Genomic DNA, 27,574 nt, shown 5'->3' with positions numbered 1-27,574 from the left:
GTCCACTGCAAAAATCAATAATTTGAGTTTGTTGTTTCAACACTTTTCATTTGTGCATCTTCCCTCCCTCAAAGTGTGTGTGTGTGTGTGTGTCTTCAGGACCACTCTGTGGTACACACCCCTCTCCCGCCACTCCTCCTCCGCCCTTTCAGACTCCAACTTCCACACACAGTCTGTCATACGCATCGGATCAGGACGGACCTCCACGGGACACATCAACAAACATGGACACACGGCTCTCCGTCTCTCTGCTTGCCGGACTCGTGCTCCTGCTACACGGCTTCACGGGTGAGTGCATGGGTGGTCCATCACCTTTGGACAACTCATGTCTTTCATTCTCATTTTTTTTCTCAAAAAATTCTCAAAGCCAAAGTGCAAATGCAAGGTCACCGCGCACCTAAAGATCAGCTCTTTCCCTGCAGATAAACTTCTTAGAAGTTCTGCCTCAACTTATGATTCATGCTTCCATTCATTTTCTTTCAAACTATGACTAAGACCCTCCCTGGTCTACTCCAAATTTGCACACATACCCAACAGAACAATCTAAACCCAAATAGTTGCAGACATGATTTCTAAGAAATGCATTCAATCAAGACTAACAATATTCCTGCCTTCTTTAAATGTAAAAATCTCACTAACATGTTGCGGTTGAGCAGTCGAAAGGTCGCCAAACAATCTGTACAAGTCGCTCTCCAAGCTTAGTTTATTTTTAGCCCCGCACAGAAGTTCTCTGCTTTCCGTCAGCTCCCGTCTGACCCGTTCCGTACGTTCCGGTCGCATAACAGCGGAAAAGCGTTCCCAGCGTACATTTGCGAGGATGATTGAAGACGGGTCTTCCTTCCCAATGTGATGATCTGGAGGAAAGTAAACTAGCTTTGGACCGCATTAACTGCAAAGAAAGTTTTGTGTGTTTATTTTTAGAGCCGTCTGCTTCCAACTATACTTTCTCCTATTGATTTACTTGTTTGCGTGTCACATGCAGTGGTTGCACACACGGCCGCCGCCCATCCCGATGCTTTCCTGCCTTTGAGGGTCGGACTTTCCTTCCACCCTCTTAATGGTTCTTTGTTTTTGCCCACCTATCCCTACCTCTCCCATGCGCATTGTGTATGTTCATCTTCCGTTACGGGTCAGCCTGACCATTGTTCGCTGTCTGGCAAGAAATCCCTCAAGCAATGAGTACTCACTTCCTTGTCCTCGCCTAACTGGGGCCATGTTGACTGGGAACCCTTGATGTGACTTATTTGACGAGTAGGATCTTGCCATGATCAATTTTCTATCATAATTGGAATGAATGGTGAGCTAGGAGCAGTTGACTTCAGGGGAAAGGTTTTGTGTACCCTTGACTGGTTGCCACCCAATCACAGGGCACCCGATAGTCTAAGAACCAATCAAGGTTTAGAGCAAGGGTCTTAAAACGATCCCGCAGCGGGTCCTGGCCTTCGTGCTGACAGTTTAACCAATGAGGTGCCTTCTAAAATAAGTAGGGGAACAGTTTGAAACCCTTGATTTATAGGCTTGACTACAACTTAACCTCCAAAGACCAAGACTCTTGCAAGGCATACATTTTTTCTCTATGGTATTTAGGCTAATTGGGACCTGATGAGGGTAAAAACAAGGTATTATCTTTTTACATTATGTAGTTTCTGAGAATAATGATGGCCACATTATAAGTGGATGCCAGGCCTTTGCAGTCCAAAATTTTAACATTATATTCTTGTGACAACCAAAAATGTGATGTCCATATTTGGGGACGCCAGGTCCTAGGAGGTTAAAGTAAAACAAAGAAATCATACATTGATTAAGGGTTTCTCCACATTACTGGAACAATATACCGTATTTTTCGGACTAAAAGTCGCACTCGAGTATAAGCCGCACCAACCAAAAATGCACAATCAAAGGGAAAAAACAATATACAAGTCGCACTAGTCAAACTATGAAAAGTAAAAATGTATATAAGTGGCACCGGAGTATAAATTATACAACATTATACGTTAAAGTAATAGGAAAATAGGGAACAATGTTCAAAATAAGTATCTGTTAATGTAATTTTTGGATAACTATAGCCTATAAAAACAGAATAACAAGCTAAACTAAGAAAAAAGAGCAAGTCATAGTCCGGAAAATCTGGAAAATTACTCATTCGGTGGTTTTGAAGGCGACAGGAAGGTGAAGTGCGACATTCTTTTGTTTTGTCGCTACCATGACATCAGAAGAAAGACAGCAAGGGTACTCAAGTGGACCAGTGACCCATGTTCACTTCCTGCCATATCGGCCAATCGAGCGAGGGCCAAAGAGCGGTCGCATTGGACGTGGCTCGTCTGAAGGGCACCGCTGTCCTATCTTCAGTGAGACAATAAACGCCCTTGTTCTGCCTCAACATGCAACATGGAGGCTTGAAGGATCTGGCCAGGAATTAGCACAGAATCCACAAATCTAGAACCTTCAAGAACATTTGAAAACCACAAACTGCTCATTTTTCAGTGGTGAACCTGACTAAGGTCACTAATTTGTCATTGGAAAGACGAACGCTTTGAACATTCATTCATTCATTTTCTGTACCGCTTATCCTCAAAAGGGTCGCAGGGGTGCTGGAGCCTATCCCAGCCGACAAAGGACAACCAATCAATCATTGCCAAGGGCAATTTAGAGTTTTCAACCAGGTAGCCTAACATGTTTTTTGGGGTGCGGGAAGAATGGGGATGCATTGTTTTTGCTCAGTCTTTTTTGGGTACAGTTTATTCTGGATTAATAGCGTTGCCGAAAATAATCCCAATTTGCTTGAGGCATTTTAATCGCTGGCTAAAGTCAGTCTGATTGAGTAATTGGACTTATGTCAAGCATCCCAAGAACGAATCCTCGTCTGGTAAAGTCACGTGAGCAACAGAATGTGCGAGTTTTGAGCCGCGTTGACGCGATGTCGTGCAAAGCAGCTTCCTCAGTTTATCGCTAAATCATGCGAGTCTCGATCGGTATCAGTCAGACCTTTAAAAAGGGCAGAAATTTTTGTAAACGGGAAATCCTGCTATGAAGTAAAGTGAAGATTATGAAAAAAACTAGTGTGGAAATTTCACAAGTTTTCCCAACTTCATTCTTATTTAATTATATAATTGCTGGCGTTCATAATCATGACAAGAAGAGCATTCATTTTTCTCATTCATCTCCTTTAGAAGCGCAAAAACGTCATTTTCCGTATGACAAACATTAACTACGCGTGTAAAAACCCAATCAAATGTTAACAATGGGTCGGCCCTCCCCGTTATAGAACCGAAATAGGCAGACCAGCTGTTGGTATTCCTAAATCAACAGTGTATTTCAGGCATAAACTATTGAAGACTTTAAAAGCTACCCATTGATTGACATCTTAGGCTTGATTTAATTCCTGTAAATGAAACGTTATACTGTTAATATAGGTGACATAGTTTTAAATTCGAAGATTTTAAGCTAGTGGTGTGCCTTGAGGTTTTTTTTTCCCGTTCTAGTGGTTCACCTGGAAGCCACGGTTTTCCTTTTATGTTCCGATCCTTCTATTGACGTGAATCCTGTCCATTATCACCATTAGCGGGGTCAATAGCGACTAGCTTTGGAGGCTAGTTATGGACACAGCTGCTTGTTTACAGGACTTTTATGTCGTTGTCGTCGCTACAGATACGTTTGTATACGCGTGTCGTATTTTAAGCTTCAAAACGGTCTCGCTTGGATGAAAGAATTACGGAAACGCTTGTTTTAAAGCGCGAGGAAGGAAGTGCGAGTGTGTTTTGTCTCACTCGACAACTATGTCGGGAAAAATATCTCAATACGTATTGTTTGTTTAAAGAGACCGTAGGAAAGAATAGGTTGAAAAGGACGCAAAATGGGAATCATCAAACTAATCATATTCTAAGATGGAATTCCTTGCGAGTTTTGCAGAATTTTCAAAGTAAAATCGTAACGAAGTAAATGACACTTTACAACCGGTCAGTTGGAAAGCAGTTCAATACACAAACAGGATGAAAGTTCTGTGGCGTCTGCAAATTCCTATCGGGAAAAAGGACCGGACCCTGTAAGACAGGATGTCTTCTGACGTGACTTTTAGTTTGGCGGGGTGGGCATTGAAGTTGTGTTCCCCTTGCAATGTGCTGAGTAATAACATATCTTCTCATTATCGTCTTAAAGTGTAAAACTGCAAAGGATATGAACTCATTCAGAATAAAATTTAAGACCCTAAATACTGAGCGGTACATTCCCTAAAGACACTTGGCATTTTGTTACATAAATGAGAGAAAATAGAAATACTGAACCTGATGATTGTGACTCATCCCTTGTAAAAGTCAGAAGACTTGTACTGTGGTCCTTCCAAATAAGGATAGTTTTGTCTTAAGAACTCCTTCATTTAATTTGAGCAGTATCTGCTTTTGATTTATATTTATCTAGTTTCCAAAGAGATGCTCTCATAAGGTACATGAAACAAGCAAGTGTCTTCCTATGAGCCTTCGTCTATGGACCACATTTTTAACTTAGCGATGCAAAAAAAAAAAAAGAGTAAAATGGCACAGTTTTTCCCGCAAAATTGAGGATTTGGTGTACGGGAAGTCTCAGTTTTCCTATGACGTTGCCATTTTGCATTGACGATTTTTCTCCTGACCTTAAACTGAGTGGACAGTGGATCTTCAAAACTCTGAAAATTCATGATAATGGCCTGAAAATAATCATTATAGAAGTAGATTTTTTTTCCAACTGTATTGGCTATCCTCTGACAATTTCAGTTCCAACTGTAGATATGTTTAGCCCGTTGGGAATAGTACTATATCAATGTGCTTTTGTTTCCCAGCGCGGGTCAAAGGTGGCTCGGCAGCCCCGAGGCGAGCCAGTTGTTCCCGTTCGTCATCCGCGTTGACGCCGCTGCCGCGTGGACGCTTGGCTTTCGCAAATGATGAACATTCCTGGACGCTGCGTAGGGTGTGAAGTAACAAAAGTAGTGAAAATTCCCAAGGGGAACCTTTGGTGTGTACGCATAAGCGCCGACTTAATATGTGCTTTTCTACAACAATGTGCGTCCTATAAATTGTACAGTAAACTAGACTAGAATTATTCAAAATGACAATGGCTGACATCTTAGTCTGCCAAGATATGAGAATAATAATAATAATAACTTCTATTCTCTTGTCACTTGGCTGAAATCATTCATTTATTCATTTTCTGAACCGCTTATCCTCCCAAGGATCATGGGGGTGCTGGAGCCTACCCCAGCTAACCACGGACACCAGGCGAGGGGGAATCGAAGGCCAGCCAATCACAGGGCACAAAGAGACCAACAACTATTTACTCATAACTAGGGACAATTCAGAGTGCTAAATTAGCCTAGCATGCATGTTTCGGGGATTTGGGAGAAAAGCAGAGTACCCGGAGAAAACCCACGCAAACTCCACACAGTGAGGATCGCCCTGCCATCGAACCCTCGACCCCAGAACTGCGAGGCCAATGCGCTAACCACTCGTCCGCCGGACCGCACGACTGAAAAAAAAAATTTCTAAATTATCTTTTGTTAAAAAATGCAATTTGTAACACTGCCAGAACAGTAAAAATATGAACCCAATAACAGATGGAAAGCTACGAGGCTGAACAAGTTTATATTGAAGTTTTATTGTCTATCTTCCAGCACGTCATATTTATAGATTTTTGGTTTTAGAAACGACACCCCATAAAAGAAAGGTCTGTTCGCCGAGCTACAGGAAGTGCAGCCGAGAGCCTGCGAAGCATCAAGCAGACATAATAGTGTCAGGGAAACGTGATCCAACACTGTTCTTAGATATTCCACATTTGCACCTGTGTGACTGACATCATCCGACATTCACTTAAGTGTTTCCCAGAGATTTTTTTTTTACAGCTGCAAAGACACAAAGAAAAAAAAATCATGCAAAAAGGAAGGAACATGTTTCAGATTTTTCTGGAAAACTTCCATCAGTTTAGAGTGGCGAGCAGAGAATAAATCCATTGTTGTCTTATCATGCTTTGGGACAAAGTGCCAGGAAGTCCAACGCTGAGGCAGCGGTGACGCCGTGTTTAAAAACTACACACCGGATAAAGCCGTCTGCGCTATTTTGTTTTCTTATCTAGGTTCTATCGGAGTTATTTGCTCGTGGTCTCGAGAAGCAGCTGATAGTGGACAAGACCCTGAACTGGTCACCAGTCAAGCACGGGGCAATTTAGTCATGTTGGTTTTAGTGGGTATATCATTTAACATTAAAGACTACCCAATTTTAGAATATTTTAGAAGTCGCACAGCCATAAAAATACACAAAAGCGAGGAAAAATCTGTAAATAAGTCGCACTGGACTGTAAGTCACACTGGACTATAAATCGCACTGGACTATAAGTCGCACTGGACTATAAGTCGCATTTATGAGAGGGGCATTTTTAATTTGATCGGAAACATACGTCAAAGTAACGATAGTAAAATGGAGATCAAATGGCTAAAAGCATCTGGTACCACAAGTTTTCAGGTAACTATAGCCTAAAAAACAAGGAGTTTTCGTTGGTCAGAGAAAAAAAATAGATATATAAATCACAGGGTGAGCTAAACTATGAAAAAAGTACAATTCCGGAAAATAGGGCAATTCAGGGGTATCAAAATTATGTTGGTCGAGGTCCACATTAAGACTGCAACGATTATCAATTTATCGGCGACTAATCGACGGTCAAATGAATGGTCAGCTAATTAAATAGTCGAATAATTTAAAGACATTGTTGAAAAATGATCCAAATATTTTGAAAATGTCATTTTTTTATACATTAAAATGTTTTTTCAGTATATAAGTCGCACCGGACTACAAGTCGCATTTACGAGAGGGCCATTTTTAATTTGATGGGAAACATACGTCAACGTAACGATAGTAAAATGGAGAACAACAGGCTAAAAAGCAACTGCTAACACTTTTTCAGGTAAAAAAAACTATGGGTTGTTGTTGGTTAGAGAAAAAAAATACATATATAAATCGCAAGTCAAGCTAAACTATGAAAAAAGTGCATTTATGGAAAATAGAGCAATTCAGGGGTATCAAACTTAAGACTGCAACGATTATCAACTTATCGGCGACTAATCGATGATCAAATGAATGGTCAGCTAATCAAATAGTCAAATTATTTAAAGATATTGTTGAAAAATTATCAAAATCCTCTTCTTGAGCCTTCACTAACAAATATTAAGTATAGTATTCTCTTGTTCTGAAAATTTAATTTTTTTATACATGTAAAATTGTTTTTTTAAACTATACACAAACAGTAAATACTCATAAATGCCATTTGAATATTAGTTCAGAGAGAAACATTCAATCAACGAACGTGATTCGCAAAAGGCCTCCTATTGGTCCGTGAATGGAGGCGGGTCGTCGTGGACCAACGTGGAGACACCAAGTTGCCGCTCTGCTTAATAATGAATGTTGTTTCCCTGAAATAATGCTCCTAATGCACATTACGATGCTTTTAAGCTAATGCAGCTAAGCGGCTCGTGTGCATGACTCCATGCGGCTTCACCTTGTTTAGTTACACTAGGCGGTTTGCAGCACTTAACCTCCGTGATCGGGTCTTTGCTCATTGGTTGTAGGTCTGAGCATAGATAACATACTTTGGACCACAGAGGTCACTTTAGGCTCTTGAAGTCAATTGACATGGTGTCATTCTGCTTCATGTTTTTTAAAGTACGATTTGGATTAGCTTTCAATGACATGACTGAAATTCCACTAAGGAGAAGCAGCTGATGTGGAGATAAATGAATCGTTGTTTTCACATCGCGGTCGCGGCTTTATTTGGGGTCACGTGACCTGGTTGGCAACCGTAGCTTAGTCTTTTGTAGCGAAAATGAATGAATGAAGTATTTCACTTTCTACAGCACAGGTGTCAAAGTGGTGGCCCGGGGGCCAAATTTGGCCCGCCACATCATTTTGTGTGGCCCAAGAAAGTAAATCATGAGTGTTTTAGGATCAAATTAAAATGAAGATTATAGATGTATAATATAGTTCCTGATTTTCCCCCTTTTAAATTAATAATAAGACAATCCCGAATATAAGACGACCCCAAATATAAGATGACCCCCGAGTATAAGACAACCCCGAATATAAGACGACCACGAATGTAAGACGAACCCGAGTATAAGACGAACCCGAGTATAAGACGAACCCGAGTATAAGACTCAAGTTTGAAAACAGAGTTTTTGAATACCCACTTTTAATCATCTGTAACACGTGTCAAAGTGGCGGCCCGGGGGCCAAATCTGGCCCGCCACATCATTTTGTGTGGCCCGAGAAAGTAAATCATGAGTGCAGACTTTCTGTTTTAGGATAAAATTAAAATGAAGATTATAGATGTATATTATATTTCCTGATGTTCCCCCTTTTAAATCAATAATTGTCATTTTTTAATAATTTTTTTCTGTGTTTTAGTTCAAAAATCATTTTGTAAAATCTAAAAATATATAAAAATATTTTCTGTTTTCCACTATAATATGGAACATAATGATTAAGAGATTTTCCTTTACTAAGAAAAAAAATGTCAAATAAACATTGTTTTAGATCTATAAAAATTGAATAGTTAGGGCTTTTGATCCAGTTCTTTTAATCCATTTGTTAAAAAAAATCTAAATATTATATTTAAAAAGGTCCGGCCCACATCAAATCGAGTTGACGTTAATGCGGCCCGCGAACCAACCAGAGTCTGACACCCTTGTTCTACAGTGACAATTACATCTCATGAAAACAAACGTCAGGAAACCGTATTCCACCAAGAATTTCCACCACAATCCGGGGTTTCCAGACACTACCAGTCAGCGAAAAAACCCAGAGTTTACCCCGACTATTTTTAGTCGTAATTCTCCAGGAGCACCGAATGCACTCAAACTTGCGCTCTCATACTTGCGAAGCCATGTCATGGGACGTCTCCACCGCACTACCATAATCAGCCCCGTCCCAAAAATACCGTCCCCGTTGGCCTTTCCCATACTTCCGAGTCCGTACTGTTATTTTACCTCGGCCTTCTGCGCAGCGGGACCCTACGCGGACTGCCATGAGTAGTTGGGGACGTGGGAAAGAGGATGGAGTGGGCGTTCATACCGCCATGAGAACAAGCGTGAGGAAGTGGACAACTGAGATGCAATCACACACACAAGCAGAAGCATACGTGCGAATGCAAGTCGGCATAGATTTTAGGGTTGTTTCTAGAAAAGGTGCTTGGGGAGTCCTGCAGCTTCATGTGGGAATAGCTAGCGTGATATCAGATATATTAATTGGCAGGTAGCAAGGATGTAAAAGAGGAAAATTGTCCAACAAATCACATCCTCCGAAAGCCAATTTGACTTTGGATGTAGTCAGAAACTAACTGTCCAGTGATTGGCTGGCGAACAGTAAAGACTGAACGCCAAAATGGTGGATGGATGTTTCAAAACAATGTAGTTCTAATGACAAGCAAGAGGAACGACCGTGTTGTTTAAACCACAGGCGTCAAAGTGGCGGCCTGGGGGCCAAATCTGGCCCGCCGTATCATTTTGTGCGGCCCGGGAAAGTAAATCATGAGTGCCGACTTTCTGTTTTAGGATCAAATTTAAATGAAGAGTATAGATGTATATTACATTTCCTGATTTCCCCTCTTTTAAATCTATAATTGTATTTTTTTATCATTTTTTTCTGTGTTTTTAGTTCAAAAATCATTTTGTAAAATCTAAAAATATATAATAAAAAAAGCTACAATAAACATTGTTTTAGATCTATAAAAAACTGAATATTCAGGGCCTTTAATCCAGTTAATTTAATCAATTTATATAAAAAAAAAATCTAAATATACCCAAAATGGTCCGGCCCACATGAAATTGAGTTGACGTTAACGCGGCCCGAGTCTGACACCCTTGGTTTAAACAGTTTCGATACGTTGATGTCATAAGTATACAACAAATGTGTTATTTATATCTATCTTTAGCTTCAATGCTTCAAAAAGATGGTTAACATTTGAAGCAGTTTTAAGATCTCTTACAGTAGACGCCATTGTAAAAAGCCAGCGAAACCACAAATTTGGCGTTACATCAACGCTAATTAGCATGATGTTGTAATAGGTGTCAACCCTTCCTGCCTGGAGTCTGTCAGGCTGAGAAGCGAGCCAACATCAGGACGAGCTGATCTCCACGGCAGGTGGCTTGTCGAAACCTAATACCCAGTCAGATTTTCAGGAGAAACCAGAGAAGGAACTCAGTCCTCCTCCCTCGCCGGCCCAATGTGTGGTCTGCTCTGATAGTCAGCACTATTTACATTCTTCGCATCCTCTTCTTAGCCTTTATGAAAGGGTTTACCCTGACGGCATGTTTAAAGTTACGTTGGGTTCTACGATCTGCGTGAAGAAGGTTACTATCAGTTTGCTATAACCAGTCGACTCCATTTTTGCATGGCAAGAGGCAGATGCTAATTTTGAATCTGATGACGGTCTCCAATTCCTCTTTACTTCACTAGAGTTGCTAAGCGCAAACACAACAACAAGGCTGGTATTCGGAGGGGATTTTATGAAAGCCCCCTATCCTCACTTCAAATCACAAGTGTCTGATGTGAGGGCCAAGTATGTTGCCAAGTGACAGTTTCCACTGCGAGAACTTTTGTTTAGAGGACGCGGCGATGGCACAAAATAGCCCGATACCGCGAAGATCAACTGATTGGCTTCTAATTCGTTTACACTGGACAACCCGAGGGCGAGTGGTTAGTATGTCGGCCTCGCAGTTCTGGGGTCGAGGGTTCGAGTCCAGGTGGGTCGCTACTGTGTGGAGTTTGCATGTGGTCCCCAGGCTTGCGTGGGTTTTTTACGGGTACTCCGGTTTCCTCCCACATTGCAAAAACATGCATGCTAGGCTAATTCTACGCTAGACTATCCCTAGGTATGACTGTGATTGGTTGTCTGTTTCCTTGTGCCCCGCGATTGGCTGTCCACCAATTGAGTGTGTCCCCCGCCTGGTGCCTGTAGTTAACTGGGATAGACTCCAGCACCCCCTGCGATCCTAGTGAGGATAAGCGGTTCATAAAACGGACGAACGGATGGACTACTTTCAGTTGCAGATCGTCAATAATACAAATACAGCAAAATCATGCATATTTATCAAGTTTTTGGAATATTTGAGCATCACCGCGTGGGTTCACTCTAGCATATGTGAATGTGTATTCAATGCCCTGGGGCGCCTCACTACGCTTTAATGTGACGGATGAATGTGTGACAAGGCCTTTAGTGTCTATGATTTCCAAGATTTTCCCATACATTCTTGTGGCCCATTAGGCCAAGTGGGGTCAAAGTTGGGGGGATACTGCGGTGTTTGGAGATCTTCGTGGGATGGTATAGACCAGGGGACATAAGCGCTAAGGGGTGTGTTGGTTTCCAGTTGTATTCTAGTAATTGAAGATGGCAGAGTTTTTCAATATTTGATTTGTTTGTTGCCTCTCAAGCTTAAGCAGATACGACATGGGTCGATGTCAGAGCCATTTAGGATTGTAAGTAGTAATGAGGTTTTGTTATAGATGGCTCTTGATTTATAGCTATAACTCCTTTAGTAAGACAATAGATTTTGGAGCATTGAATCTAAATTTAGTTTGATTTTTGGCATGAAGAGCTTTGGACATTTCCGACCTGACTTCAGATATGGCAAGTGTCGGTCTAATAAAAGTCCACCAACTCAAACACTTAGTCTTCTTCTAGCTTCCACTTAAAATGTTCATCTGTTAACACCAACATTATAGTGATTTACCATTCTTACATAATCATTCAGGCTTAACAATGTTGGGGAAAAACCTGGAACTGCGTCTTTTGGGGGTTTGTGATATTAAAAAAGGCAGATAATTCACCAGAATAGCTCCGTTTGTAAAGACTGCTTGACTCACTATGACTACATTATATTCATATATAATACAATTTAATCCAGGCTGAGGGAGTTCATCTCTTACAGATAAAAGTGGCTGTTTAGAAAAGGGATCCAAGAATAAAAGATTCCTCCTCGTCCAAAAAACAACAACAAACAAGTACACGTCTTGGAATGGCAATGTTACGCCAATCAGGATGGTGATGTTCATCCCATTTCTTGCGCAACCAAATGCAATATTTTGGCTTGCTCTCCCATTTTCAATCTCATGTCCCGATACAAGAGCTTCTATTCCTGGTGAGCGTTGGGTCAGCGAACTGTCATGTAAGCAGACAAGTTTGATAGGCCATTGTTATTCTTAGATGTGACAGGACTGGAAACATATGGCAGAACACAGCGTCTGCTGCCAAGTGACGCGCTAGCGGGATTGGAATAAGATCCACAGTTGATTTGGAAGATAATTAGATGCCCTTGCGCGTCGGCCAATGGAATCACCCGTGGCACGATCAGCTTTTGCGCTCAAAACACTAACTAAACTCTAACCGAGGTAGAATAAACAGAGAACTTACAACATTTACAGTATGAACTCCCCATAAATGATCTCATCCGTTTCAAAAAGCAATTTTTAAGTGGCATTTCGGTGAGACAATATTTTGGAGGAAGCTTTTAAAAATGGATCAGAATAAACTAAAAGATGGAAAAAAACGATAAACATACGAGCACTTATGGTGGCAGATAAATCAGCATTATCATCAAAACACAACGTTGTTTGGATATACAAAAGTAGTCGTACACATAAAAAAAAAATCAAAGTTAATTCAGCGTTGAATGGTATTGATTGTTCTTTACTTCCTGATTTATGGACAATAAAGGAGCCAGACTATAGGCCGACTTATCGTTTCCGGAGCGCAGTTATCTAAAAATGGGTGAAAAATGAGCTCTTCGTGAGACGTTCTATAAAAAGATTATATCACATGTGTCAAAGTGGCGGTCCGGGGGCCAAATCTGGCCCGCCGCATCATTTTGTGTGGCCCGGGAAAGTAAATCATGAGTGGCAACTTTCTGTTTTAGGATCAAATTAAAATGAAGAGTATAGATGTATATTACATTTCCTGATTTTCCCCCTTTTAAATGAATAATTGTCATTTTTTAATCCATTTTTTTCTGTGTTTTTAGTTCAAAAATCATTTTGTTAAATCTAAAAATATATATAAAAAGCTAAAATAGACATTGTTTTAGATCTATAAAAAAACTGAATATTCAGGGCTTTTAATCCAGTTCTTTTAATCCATTTGTAAAAAAAAAATCTAAATATTATATCTAAAATGGTCCGGCCCACATGAAATGGAGTTGACGTTAACGCGGCCCGCGAACCGTCTATCATTGGAAGAATCCCATCCAACATTCCCAATTGAAACATCCGTCAAAAATGGCAGTGAACTAGTTAACAAAGGTCAAAGCTATTTTAACAGCCTTGCTGAAGGTCTGCACAACTCTGTTTGCTTTCTTTCTTTCAAAAAATAAACAATTACACTCTAACCTTGTATTCATGTAGACAAGACCTCGGAGTGTCCTCCAACATCGACTATACCAAAGTTAATCTTTTGCTCTAGATTTAATGTTCCACACTGTAGAATCCAGCATTATTTCACAAATAATGACTACACTATCAACAGAGCACAAGGAACACAACCACCATTTCATTATTGTGTTACAAACCCTAAAACTGTATAAAAATAAGATACATTTTTGGTTGCGAGTGCGCTAATGATAACAACCAATAAAAATAATAAGAAAAACAATCCAACGTTGGGTTACATAATCTCTAAAACCAAAAATAGCCATAAACCAATATTTGTCTGTAAATACCATGCTAGATTTTACATTTCACACTTAAATTCAACTATAAAAAGCAAAACAGAGAGCTTTTCCAACACTGTTGAGTCAACAAAAAATGGAATATCAATTATCTTTGTGCAATTTCCTCTCCTTTGCAATGTGAAAATATAGTAAGAGCAGCTTGGGAAATTCACTTCTCCCTTGACAATCAAGTCATTTCTGTTTCAAGCAAACTTCCATATATGGCATCTCAAGGCATTCTTCGCTAAATACCAACACTAAGTCTCGCAAGTTTCGACATCTAAAGTTCAATCACCTGATTTGCGGGTGGGGGCCACTGCCTAATTTTTTCCCCAAGACCATTTTAGTCCCAATCGGGCACGTCAAGATCAAATAAGGTCATCTAGTGTCTCAATCGCAGAATCAGCGAATCAAATTGCTGTTTCTGAATCTGTGATGTGTCAAAATGAGCTTTTTCCGTCTTGGCGATTGAGGACTAGTAGTTTCATCAAGCGCTCTTTTTGTCTTCATGGAATCGGACAATCGATTTGCAACCTTGCGTTGCTTCTCCTTGCTTGATGTACTGCGCGTAAAAAGTGCAAGTGACATTTAAGCGTCTCAAGTGAATAAGCCTTTAGTGGTGAGCTGTATCAGGTTTTGGGGGTGAGTCAGCGTTGTGCCTCCGTCGCTAATGGCCAGGAAATGGCTACCTAGGAGACTCTAATTGAATTTCTATGCAACTCCATTAGCAACACAGGTGTGTCTTTCATAGTGTGTGTGTGTGTGTGTGTGTGTGTGTGTGTTTAATGGATGTATTCTAAAAGGGGAAGTGAGCTGTATTCGTAGTAGAGTTAAATGTTTCAAACACGGTAGCAGGAGGTAGCATAACATTACTTAACATAGTGGCAAAAGTAAGGGAGGATAGTTTTTGCATTTGAAATGATGCCATATTTGGACGGAACATGAAAAATAGTCAAAAATATGTACGTTATCATTTGATGGTAGTAGGAGGTAACATAACATTACTTAAAGTACTGCCAAAACTAAGGGAGAATAGTTTTTGCATTTGAAATGAGGCCATATTTGGATGGAACATGAAAAATAGTCAAAAATATGTACGTCATCATATGACAGTAGCAGGAGGTAGCATAACATTACTTAAAGTACTGCCAAAACTAAGGGAGAATAGTTTTTGCATTTGAAATGAGGCCATATTTGGATGGAACATGAAAAATAGTCAAAAATATGTACGTTATCATATGACAGTAGCAGGAGGTAGCATAACATTACTTAAAGTACTGCCAAAACTAAGGGAGAATAGTTTGTGCATTTGAAATGAGGCCATATTTGGATGGAACATGAAAAATACTCAAAAATATGTATGTCATCATATGGATTCCACCAACAAAATGTACACGTGGGAAAAAACTGTTGCGAACCATGCAGAATAGTCATCTAACGTAACTATAGGTTTTCTAGACTAAATGCTTTTGTTTGCATCGTTCTCATTGTTTTGGAAAAAGATCATCTGTCAACTGAAACCTTGCTCAAAGTACGTAAACACGGCGGAGGCGGCGAAAGGTTCCACATGTCACGAACACGAGACCAAATTGGAGCATGTGAGCAATTTACCGCATTCATGGTCACCACATAGAGGTCAAGTCCCAAAATATTTCATTTCATTAGATTTTTGGATTGGATTGGATTGGATTGGATTGGATAACTTTATTCATCCCGTATTCGGGAAATTTCGTTGTTCCAGTGGCAAGAGGGTGAGGATGCAGGAATAGGAAAGGCATTTTAGACATAAATAGATAGGTAATAGATAGGTAATAAGTAGGTCAAGAAATAAATACATGAATAAATATATAATTAAATAAGCGTGTTGCTTAGGACATATATACATACATACATACACATAAATGTACATGCATGCATACGGTAGGTCTTAGCACACAGCCATTTTTTTGTTAAAGAGCCTGACAGCTGATGGGAGGAAGGATCTGCGGAAGCGCTCCTTCCTGCAATGAGGGTGCCGCAGTCTATTGCTAAATACCATTTATACCATATTTCTGGAAAATAAAAAATACTCAGCATGATTTTTGGGGGGTAATTTTCCAGCAATATTGGAACACATTTTCCTGTCATAATGTATAATTCCATGTATTCCAATATGTATTTTTAAAATCACTTTGTGTAGACAACAGGTGTCAAAGTGGCGGCCCGGGGGCCAAATCTGGTCCGCCGCATCATTTTGTGTGGCCCAGGAAAGTAAATCATGAGTGTCGACTTTCTGTTTTAGGATCATATTAAAATGATAGATATAGATGTATATTATATTTCCTGATTTTACCCCTTTTAAATCAATAATTGCATTTTTTCCATCCATTTTTTATATGGAACATAAAGAAAAATTTGGTTTCCTTTTGAAATCGATTAAAATAGATTTTCCCTTACTAAGAAAAAAAAGCTCAAATAAACATTGTTTTAGATCTATAAAAAACGGAATATTCAGAGCTTTTGATCCAGTTCTTTTAATCCATTTATTTAAACAAATCTAAATATTATATATAAAATGGTCCGGCCCACGTGAAATCAAGTTGACGTTAAAGCCGCCCGCGAACCAACCCGAGTCTGACACCCTTGGTGAAAACTATATGTATAAATTTCAAAATTCAACTAAAAGTGCATCGTGTTTTTACAGATCTTTGAGATATTCAAAATTTCCCCTCATTTCCTTTTCACAATGGAGGGAAACATTAATGTATATTCCATTTTAGAATAAGACTATAAAACAAGAAAAGGTGGAAAATTTGAAAAGTGTCTTGCACTTTTGAAGGATGAGTCAGTCCCATCAGGAGGGGAAAACCAGTTGTCCCTTTTAAGACAGTTGGGGCAGGGAACAGTGGGGGCACTGTGTCGCCTGTAAATTGACTCTTTCTTTCTGCCAGAGGGTGACATAGTGGAATGCGGCACATTTATGTGGACATGGGTGGGCGCCTCATTATCGCCGTAGCGTCTCGTCTCGTCTTTTGCTTTACGTCGCCATGGCGTCCGTGGACAAGCGACGAACACATCATCTCGACCAGTCATTCGGATTTCATTTTATGCTTGCTTTTTTCCTCTCTCAGTGTCTGGATATATTATGGGTGGACGTATAAAGAAAGTAATGGCTCAAAATAGACAGCGAGGTGTATCCCAATCATTGGTTCAAAGACACTGAGGAAAAAGCAAGTAATGCACAGGCTTAAAAACAATTAAAAAAAGTTCAAATGCTCTCCATCTTTAAAAAAAAAAAAGTATAAGATCGCCTGGCTTGCAATTTTGTTTTTTAGCCTTCTAGCCTTGTGGCAAGTTCTTGAATAGAAATATAGTAATGTCTTCATACTTTTAATTTCTTTCACATCGTTTTGCCTAAAAATCCTGCCGTAAATTATTATTTAGAGGTCAAATGGGGCATCATATTTAAACATATACATTCATCTATACATATACACATGTATACATATAGATATATATACACACAAATGTATATATATGTATATATATGTATATATATATATATATATGTATATACATATATATATACATACATATATACATATATATATACATACATATATACATACATATATACATACATATATACATATATATATACATACATATATAAATATATATATATATACACATACATATATAAATATATATATATATATATATATATATACACACATATATAAATATATATATATATATACACACATATATAAATATATATACATACATATACAAATATATATATATATACATACATATACATATATGCATATACATATCAATATATGCATATACATATCAATATATACATATACATATCAATATATGCACATACATATCAATATATGCACATACATATCAATATATGCACATACATATCAATATATACATATAAATATACATATATATACATATAAATATATATATATATACACATACATATAATATGTATATACATATACATATATATATATACTTATACATATATATACACATACATACACATACGTATACACACTGATGTCTCCTGTTAATGTCATAAAAAATACATTACATTAAAAATGTAATGTAAAAAAAAATGTTATTTTTTTTACATACATTACTATATATTACTTATACGTATTTTTTGTATACGTCTTTTCTATCAGCATGGGCGGTAGTGAACGTGGAAATGGAGGACAGGGTGGAGGTCCTCAAGGGAGAGACAGCTCAGATGACCTGCATGTTCAGCTCAGACGACGGCATCGGAGCTTTGACCATCCAGTGGTTCTACGTGAGTTCCCCGAGCGTACGCGTTCACGAGACAAAAAAGAAGCCATCGTTGCCACGTGACCAACGCTTATCAAAACTCCAACCCGCAGGCGTTAAAAACGGGGGAGAAGCAGATAATCTACTATCAAGACGCCACCGTGCAATCGGTGGAACGAGGCACGCAATTCACGGACCGCATCGCCGTCAACGTGACGGCGGCCACCGGAGAAGTTTTGTTGACCATCACGGACGTGCAGCTCAAAGACCAACAGGAGTTCGTCTGTCTCGTCACCAGTTTGACCGACGGCTACTCGGAGGGACGTACCAAGCTTCTGGTGTTCGGTAAGACACCACACGTTTTCCTTTTTTTCCGCAAAATTCAACCAGAGGTTTTGATCTGGATTCCGTTTTTCAATGTTACACAGAAAGACCAGACTACCTCAGCATAGAGGGTTCTCAGACTGGGATTTACGCTGATAAAGACGCCTTAGCCAAGGTGAGACCACCTTTTCAGGAATGGTACACGGTCAATTGATTTTGTCGCCGGTCTTTTGGTCGCCCGTTGTTGCGGTCCAAGTGACCTAAAGACCGCGACCAAAAGACCGGCGACCAAAAGACGGCGACCAAAAGACGGTGACCAAAAGACGGCGACCAAAAGACGGCGAACAAGACCAACGACCAATCGACCGCACACGATCAGGAATCATCATCATCATGACTTAATGCCTTTGTCCTTTCTAGATTGGGTTCTGCGAGGTCAAAAATGGCTTTCCAAAGCCAAACATCATCTGGTACCGAAACAACACGCCGTTACAAGCCATTCCAGATGGTGAGACAAGTGACAAACGGCGTGGAACGCATGTCTGAGCTCAGTAACACATGGTTTACATGTGTCTCGCAGTGGTCAAGGTCGTACACAGCACCACCACGGAGTCCAGCGGTCTGTTCTCGGTGAGCAGCGAACTGAGTTTGAAGGTGATGAAGGAGGACAAGGACGCCCAGTTCTACTGCGAAGTCACCTACCTGGTGCCGGGAGGAACCAAAATGATTGAGACCAATCGCATCAACATCACCGTCTACTGTGAGCCTCACACACCACAGCAAAAGACAAAGACAACTTCATGTCGAGAATTAATGACGCAAACTATGTCAGTTTCATTCATTCATTTATCCAAACAAGGGTCTATTGGTTCCCTTCAAAGACAGCAGATTCTGTATTATTTAGGTCTTAGACCACTTCTATCAAAGTGGCGGCCCGGGGGCCAAATCTGGCCCGCTGCATCATTTTTGTGGCCCGGGAAAGTAAATGATGAGTGCCGACTTTCTGTTTTAGGATCAAATTCAAATGAAGAGTATAGATGTATATTAAATTTCCCGATTTTGACCCCTTTTAAATCAATAACTGCAATTTTTTAATCCATTTTTCTGTGTTTTAAGTTCAAAAATCATTTTGTAAAATCTAAAAATATATATAAAAAAGCTCAAATAAACATTGTTTTAGATCTATTAAAAACTGAATATTCGGGGCTTTTAATCCAGTTCTTTTAATCCATTTATTAAAAAACAAATCTAAATATTATATCTAAAATGGTCCGGCCCACGTGAAATCAAGTTGACGTTAAAGCGGCCCCCTGACACCCTTGTTTTAGACATTGAGACCTCACCCGTGAACCCTTCTCTGTCTCGTATTCCAGACCCGTCCACGGAAGTCCACGTCTGGGTGGAGTCCCCGAAAGGCAAAATTAAGGAAGGGGATTCCATTACATTTAATTGCCACGGCAACGGTAACACCCCATCAGTCTACGCCATCTGGCACAAGGAAGTAAGCGACTCTTCTTCTCATGTACTAAGTTCTCCAACCTACAGGGGGCGCTCTCACACACGTGTGCTTTTGGCTTGATGTTCGCAGGTGGAATACGAGCTGCAAAACAACATGCTTATCCTGGAAAACGTCACACGTCGCCACAACGGCCGTTACGAGTGCATCTTGACAGACATGGAAACTTATGACGACCTCTCGGGGAACGCCACCGTGTTTGTCGACTGTACGTAATTCGCGCGGCGGCGCGCGTACGCGTTATTCCTCGATGGCGAACGTACGTGTCGTTCGAGCAGACCTCGACGCTGCCGTGGTGCTGCCCGCCGAAATGGAGTTGGATCATGGCGAGGAAGTGACAGCCACATGCAACGCGTTATCTTCTCTACAGACGCACACGGCCTGGTTTAAGGTCATTTTGCAATTAAGTAAACGCTTTCGCTGTTGAGGAGGTGACGTTTATTCGAGTTTTTTTGGTGTTTTTAGGATGGAGGAGAGCTGGCGGTGGGACACACTTTACGATTAAAGGACGCTAACTTTGACACGGCAGGGACGTACACGTGTGTGGTGACCGTTCCTGAAATCGACGGCATGAAAAAGATGGAGACCCTTCGAGTCAACGTAAAAGGTCTGTCTGCAGTTACCTCGGGCAAAGAGGTGGACAGTATACGGTACTCGGCCGTTTTGATAATTACCATTTAAAATTGTTGCTCAAATTCCCTAAAAACAAACTGTGAATGACTATTTAGTCATACTTAACGCCCTATTAATTATTAGGCTAAAGAAAAGCTCCAAATTTCCCGGACCTGTATTGTGTTTTGTTGGAGAACTTGTTAGGACCCTGACTGACGTACCTTCTTAAAGGGACAACGCATGTACATACAAACTCTTATACACTCACACGTCTACTCAGTGAAACTGCTCAGGGCTATTGTTGGCTTTTATTGATGCGTAGACTGTGTTGTTTTACCTTGTTTTGTCGCCGGACTTTTGGTCGCTGGACGTTTGGTCGCCCGTTGTTTCGGTCCGGGCGACCAAACGTCCGCGACCAAACGTCCGGCGACCAAACATCCGGCGACCGAACGGCCGGTCATGACAGTATACAGTGGTACCTCGAGATACGAGCTTATTTCGCGGAGGGAAGACTTTTTGCATGGCAACGCGCTCGTAACATATCATAAACTAATTAAAATGAACTTGGATTACGATGCAGACACACTCAAAAATAAATTTAATCTAACCTTACACTAAACTTAATTCTAATTTTGTTTTAAATTTTGATACCTTTCTTCTCCCGGGTTGGCTCTATTGGCCCCGCCTCCACCCTGACATTCAGATGCAACCTATCGAGGGTTGTTTGCTTTTGTCTTTCCTTCAAAATATTACCAAAATGATGCACACAAATGTCCTCACAATAGGATAACGCACGGCCACTTGCCAACGAGAAGTAGTATATACTCCTCTCGTATTAGCGAACAAGCTCCACCATTCGCACTGACTAATGGGAACAAAATAGAGAAAAAATGCAACGCTCCACCCAGTGCTCGTAGAGACCAAAATGATGCACACAAATGTCCTCACAATAGGATAACGCACGACCACTTGCCAACCAGAAGTATACACCTCTCGTATTAGCGAGCAAGCTCCACCATATGCACTGACTAACCGGGAAAAAAAAAACTGAAAAAATGCAAGGCTCCGCCCAGTGCTCGTAGAGACATTACACGAGGGAGTTGCGACCAGAAAGACAGTAACAATGATGTTCTTATGAGCAGCCTCTCACGTCCGCTATCAAAATTTGTCTCGTATCTCAAGATAAATATTTGCCCGAAATTTTACTCGTATCTCAAATTGCTCGTATGTCGAGGTATGACTGTATACATAAGTTGAATGCTTACATAGAATATTTAGGCATGGTCATTTGAGCGTAGTATTACGTACTGTCCTAGATGATATTTCTGCTGCGTTGAATTCATTTTCAATTGTAATATTTCTATTCAGGTCCGCCGGAGATTACGAAAACAGTGGAAACACATTTTGAGGAGAGTTTGGCCAACAAAGTGGATCTCATATGTCAAGTGAGAGGTTTCCCGGCTCCTGAAGTTGTTTGGACCACCTCTGACGGAGAGGTACCACCCACCCGACCGATTATAGGATATTTTCCCTCATGCTACATGAAATATATGAACACAAACAGTACTACATTTAACCACTATATAATTCAAAATAGCTCTTCGGCAAACTGCAAAAAATCTTATGGGGAAAAAAAACCTTTTTGCCCCTAATAAACAATCAACAAAGGAAACAAACAATAAAAAAATGCCAAATATGTCTTGCAATTGTTAGCAAGGTAGACATATTTTGTAATGATCCTCAACAGATTAATAATAATAATTAACAACTGCTGTAATAATCTAGGTCCTCGAGCCCAAGTCGCACATGAAAGAGATGGACAGCGTCCACAGTGTGGTGAGCGTGGCGGTGACCTCTGACCTCACCGCTTTCTGCAATGCCTCCAACAAGTATGGCGCCGACGCATTGACTTTCAACATCAAAGCCAGTGAGTTCCAGATCTGTTTGTTTGTTTTCTTAATAGGCTCGAGAATTTCTCCATCACTGTAGCTCATGTCATATATTCTATATCATTTCTAGAATTACTCCAACTGGTTACAATGGGAAGGCCTTACCATAATACAATAGAACCACATACAGTAATACATTTTTAGGGGGAGTGGCTTCCGCTTGCGAGTTTCAGCGTGGATTTTCACATTTTTATGAACTTACAAAAAATAAATAAAAAATAAACGCGTTGTAGTGAAGCCGCGGTAATCGAGGGATTACTGTACATATGAAGTTCTATTCATACCAACACATCACACAATGCAAGTCAATTAAACCACAAGACGACTTCTACAACCCTTCACATCACATACCTGTCAACCTCTGCCGATAACTGCCCTTATAAATGATTATGATTTCCCCTTACAAACCCCCAAAAAAACGTACAAACACCGTACGGTAAGGTTTTTTGGGGGGTTTGTAAGGGGAAATCATAATCATTTATAAGGGCAGTTATCGGCAGAGGTTGACAGGTATGACATCATATTCAAAAAACAAAAGAATATTCCCCACAATGCACTCAAACCCGCTACCCCGTGTTCAGAGCACAGGCATGTTGTAGCACCCCCGTACCCTCAATTATTCTTGTAGCCAAGGTTTCTCCACCAATACAAGATGAAGCCACACTTTTTAGGGAATGCAGCTATTTCTTCACATCACTTCACACAACGCCAGAATGTCCCGGCTTGGCTAAAACTTGGAAATCTCCCCCGTGTTGGTGTCGTCTTTGTCACATTGTTATTTGTATTTAAGATGTCCTAACACGTGGATTGTGCGTCACTATGGTTGCGTCCCCCTCCTCCGTTTGTGTGTTAACATGTTGTGACGTCCTGTGTGTGACCCTTACCTTATTTCAGTTGTACACACCACAAAAAAAGCAGCTCCCACCACCACAACCACCACCACCACCACTACTACTACTACTACTACTACCACTACTACTACTAGCACAGGCACTTTTTCCAATTCCACAGGTAAGGCCACAGTGTGCATTCTGCATTGTCTGCATCACAACAAACACGATAAAACCTAAACGTTAATATACAATACAAAATTGCGCACTCTAAATGTATTTTTAAAACATTGGTTTGTAACAGATGGGGGATTGTAAACGAAGCAAGATTCCTGAAAAAAAATAACCACGAATTGCAGAGAGTAAATGACTCAAGTTGCCAGATCAAATTGTGGCATTTTAGCGAAAATATGAATATTTCTACTCAAATTCTAAAAAGAATAACGCAGATGACTATGCATTCTACATAAAAGAATTTTTTTTTTTGCAGGCGGGTTATTGCTTTTATTTTTGTACATTTTCCGTTTTGAATTGAATTGAATGCTTTTATTGTCATTATACAGAATAATAATTCTAATCTGTCTTCTCCAAGTACAAAAGGGACTTCCAACATGTAAAATCCAGCCAATGACAATGGACCCTCGTGTTACCATGCATTCTACGATCAATTTCTTATTATGGAACTAGTACACAAACTCCTGCCTTCAGTCTGACTCTAAATATATATAAATAAATAAATAAAAAATATAGAAAAAAATATATATATATAGAGAAATATATATATATATATATATATATATATATATATATATATATATATATATATTTTATTCCACCCTAACCCCCGCCCCCTGACAATTATGCTCATGTGGTTTTCCCCAGTCCGAGTACCAACACCTATCCCGCCAAAGAAAATCGGGAAAGGTTTGTAAAATCCGTCACCCCTGGTGAGCAAGGGTGCCTTTCTCCCTGTCCTAAAAGAATGACCACCAGCAATTCCCAGCATGCATGGGCACACTTTTCTCTCCTCCACTTTGGAATGGTTGCTGCCTCTTCCTTTCTCTAGGTTGCCAGGTTCTAGAAAAGCTGCACTCTATACTCTATATTTTCCCATTTGGCGCCATGATACTTCTGGCTGGTAAAACGTGAGCGACAGATGAGCTAAAGCAGGGGTGGCTCCAAACTTTTTGCTTCCAGAAATCTCAAAAGGATGCTAATTTGTAATCCTTCCACTTATATTTTGTTAAAGAGAGGATAGAAATTGGGGAAAATGGGAGTTTTTACTTTGTTCGATCGTCGAGTCAAATTGGATTAGACCACATGTGTCAAAGTGGCGGCCTGGGGGCCAAATCTGGCCCGCCGCATCCTTTTGTGTGGCCCGGGAAAGTAAATCATGAGTGCCGACTTTCTGTTTCAGGATCAAATTAAAATGAAGAGTATAGATGTATATTACATTTCCTGATTTTCCCCCTTTTAAATCAATAATTGTCATTTTTTAATCCATTTTTTCTGTGTTTTTAGTTCAAAAATCATTTTGTAAAATCTAAAAATATATTTAAAAAAAAGCTAAAATAAACATTGTTTTAGATATATAAAAAAAACTGAATATTCAGGGCTTTCAATCCAGTTCTTTTAATCCATTTATTAAAAAAAAATCTAAATATTATATCTAAAATGGTCCGGCCCACGTGAAATCAAGTTGACGTTAAAGCGGCCCATGAACCAACCTGAGTCTGACACCCTTGGATTAGACTAATATGACACGTAGACATTTTTTATGTCAATTGAATTGAATGCTTTCATTGTCATTATATAAGAATATAGTATAATGATATAAGTATAATGAGATTTAAAGCTTCACCAACAACAACAAACCAATCAAAAAATAAATAAGTAGTCACATAATAAGTAGTCAACAACGGAAATGCACAAATAACAACAACAAACAAGGCAGTGAATGAGTTAAAGCCACAAAATAATCATTTTGATATAAAATAATGATATTGTGAAGACAAAAATGCCACTAAAAAGTCAAGAAAATCTCAACGAAGACATTAGAAGTACATTTGAGCAAAAACAAAATGCAGAAATTCTACTTTCCTACATTAAAATAATAAAAAGGCAACGTTTAAGTGACTAGCCTCATCTTATGTTAAAGTTGACAAGTGCAACACCTTCATCTGTGGTCAATATTCAATTATATTTGCATCATTTGCTGCAGAATATTCAATTATATTTGCATCTTTTGCTGCAAAATATTCAATTATATTAGCATCATTTCCTCCGGGCCAATAAAAACTAGACATGGATGTTTGGACACCCCTGATCTAAACAAACCTCCAAAATATCCACTAAAGCGCATATCATCTTCATGTAACATGGTTGAATTCAGGTTTTTTCCCACCCAGAAGTACTTGGTGTAGTATCATGGCGACAACATTTCCCGCTAGATGGCACAAATCGTTCGGCCTGATCCCGCCGGACCGCAGCCGCTACTTTTTGGTCATTTTCCGCGAGTGCTCACCTTGTTCTGTTGCGTGTTGTCCACCAGAGAGCAACGGTGTCATCATCGCGGTGATCATCATCTGTATTCTGCTGCTGGCCATCTTGGGAAGCGTGCTTTACTTTCTGTACAAGAAAGGGAAGATTTGTGGTCGTTCAGGCAAGCAAGACCTGTAAGTGCACACTATTATCCTAAATTTCCATTTTTTTTTTATTTTTATAAATGATAAGACATCATTTGTCTAAATTTTTGTTTTGTTTTGACAAACCAAATTATTGTTATTATTATTCAAAATGATGCTGCTTATTTTCATCACAATTCCATTTACAGAGTAGAAAGTTAGACATCTAAATTAGCATAAATGACTTAAAACAAGTTCATAAATAAATAAATAAATATTTTTTCTTAAAACTTCCAGCCAAAATAGTGATTTTGCAATTTATTGCTGAATTCTAAGCTTAATTGTCACGTGATTAAAATAAATTAAACTAAAAAAATTGCTTTGTGGGAGGAAAAATTGTATGCTAAGCAAAAAGGAAAATTAATAAATATATTATGTTTTGGATCACATTCAAAAATATTTATAAAGAAATATTTTTTAAAGAAGCTTTTTAGCATAGAGGTATCAATTATTAAAAAAAATACATTGAAATTTATACCCCAGAGTGAAGTCACATGACAATAAGTTTCAGTTGGTAAAATATTTTTGTATCATTATGATACTACAATACAGATCATGTGTAGAAAAATAACTCATTTTTAAGTGAAAAATGTGCATCTTTTAGCACCAAAGAGAAATCCGGAAAAGACAACATAGTGGTGGAAATGAAGGGCGACAACACGGAGGACGCCATTCTCCTCGGGGTCAACGGAGAGAAGCTGTCGCCTAGCAACCAGGTAAGCATTCATTTGCAACCCCCTCAACCCAAAAGACATCATGCGCTCCCTTGACATCATAAATTTCTCATTTTTTTCTGTTTTGTTTCTCGTTTTTGTAGTAAACAATGAAGAGGATGAAGCCACTGCTGTTACCCGACAAAATCCCACCCTGAGATGCCCCCCGGCCTTTTCCCTATCAATCAAAAGCTGTTCGAGACCCCAAATTGATCACCACGACTTCCCCGCACGCCTATGTTGGATGTTAAAAATAAGGATGTCCGTTTTGTATGTTGCAGATTTAACGTCCAGCGGGGACTATTTTTCTATCCAAACGAGCTCTTTCTCTAGTGTACATACTACGTCATGCGTGTATATATATATTTCCTTATTTAAAGTGTAGCGACACTTGATTTATGAGGAGCAGAGACGGTCGTTCAGCTAAAGTCCGTACACTGAAAATCTTTGTGTATAATAAGCCACCATTTCCCTTAAAAATATTTCAAACCTTTTTTTTGCCTTTTATTTCTGAACTCAAACTTGAGGTTCATTTGCTAGAAACAATCTTCGTCCCGTAACACAAGTAGTATCGTCACTTTCACTGTAGAGGATGTATATTTTCTCAAAACTGTCCTGAATTATGATGGATTTCACATCTTGTGTATCGCATGTGTGTTTTCAGGTTTTACAAAATAGCAAAATATTATGCCTGCCAAAGAAATGAAATCCTAAGTTTTGAATACCGTATTGGCCCGAATATAAGACGACACCCTTTTTTTCAAGACTCAAATTTGGATAAAAGACTTTAAGGAGACCACATTCAAGTTTTATAGACAAAATAATGACATTAGATCTGAAAAAATATATTGTAGAGAAAAAAAAGTTATTTTGCCTCATTTAAATCATGCAAAAACGATCACACCTTATTATCTGAACATTTAAAAATGTAAACAAAACTGTAATCAC

General features: G+C 39.4%; 1 protein-coding gene and 1 long non-coding RNA gene across 3 annotated transcripts in view; one reads left to right on the top strand and one right to left on the bottom strand.

The window, feature by feature from the left end:
• LOC144083475 (uncharacterized) overlaps positions 1-27,574 on the bottom strand; it is a 35,807-nt gene that overhangs the window by 5,712 nt on the left and 2,521 nt on the right. The window contains exon 2 of the long non-coding RNA XR_013303555.1: positions 25,754-25,857. This is a non-coding gene — a long non-coding RNA (uncharacterized LOC144083475). The remainder of the gene's footprint in view (positions 1-25,753; positions 25,858-27,574) is intronic.
• Positions 160-27,574, top strand: mcamb (melanoma cell adhesion molecule b). 2 transcript variants are annotated; one of them, XM_077611360.1, is made up of 15 exons: positions 160-288; positions 17,899-18,023; positions 18,112-18,343; positions 18,427-18,497; positions 18,743-18,830; positions 18,903-19,082; positions 19,696-19,823; positions 19,911-20,046; positions 20,117-20,229; positions 20,304-20,445; positions 21,819-21,946; positions 22,236-22,377; positions 25,781-25,904; positions 26,518-26,629; positions 26,731-27,574. In XM_077611360.1, the coding sequence occupies exons 1-15, from the start codon at positions 225-227 to the stop codon at positions 26,731-26,733; spliced, it is 1,788 nt and encodes a 595-aa protein (XP_077467486.1). In that variant the 5' UTR covers positions 160-224; the 3' UTR covers positions 26,734-27,574. The 2 variants fall into 2 exon arrangements, with proteins under 2 accessions (XP_077467486.1, XP_077467487.1); XM_077611361.1 differs by lacking the exons at positions 25,781-25,904; positions 26,518-26,629; positions 26,731-27,574 and adding an exon at positions 23,294-23,980.

This window comes from Stigmatopora argus, chromosome 10 (assembly GCF_051989625.1).
Source record: "Stigmatopora argus isolate UIUO_Sarg chromosome 10, RoL_Sarg_1.0, whole genome shotgun sequence".
Lineage (NCBI taxonomy): Eukaryota > Metazoa > Chordata > Actinopteri > Syngnathiformes > Syngnathidae > Stigmatopora > Stigmatopora argus.
The sequence above is the reverse complement of the archived record's forward strand: the minus strand, read 5'-3'. Positions and strand labels throughout refer to the sequence as shown.

Excerpts from the sequence above, each read along its gene's own strand:
- mcamb (XM_077611360.1), top strand. The coding sequence starts at position 225 with ATGGACACACGGCTCTCCGTCTCTCTGCTTGCCGGACTCGTGCTCCTG. Across the intron at positions 289-17,898 it reads CCTGCTACACGGCTTCACGG|CATGGGCGGTAGTGAACGTG; the intron begins GTGAGTGCATGG and ends CTTTTCTATCAG. Across the intron at positions 19,824-19,910 it reads ACGCCATCTGGCACAAGGAA|GTGGAATACGAGCTGCAAAA; the intron begins GTAAGCGACTCT and ends TGATGTTCGCAG.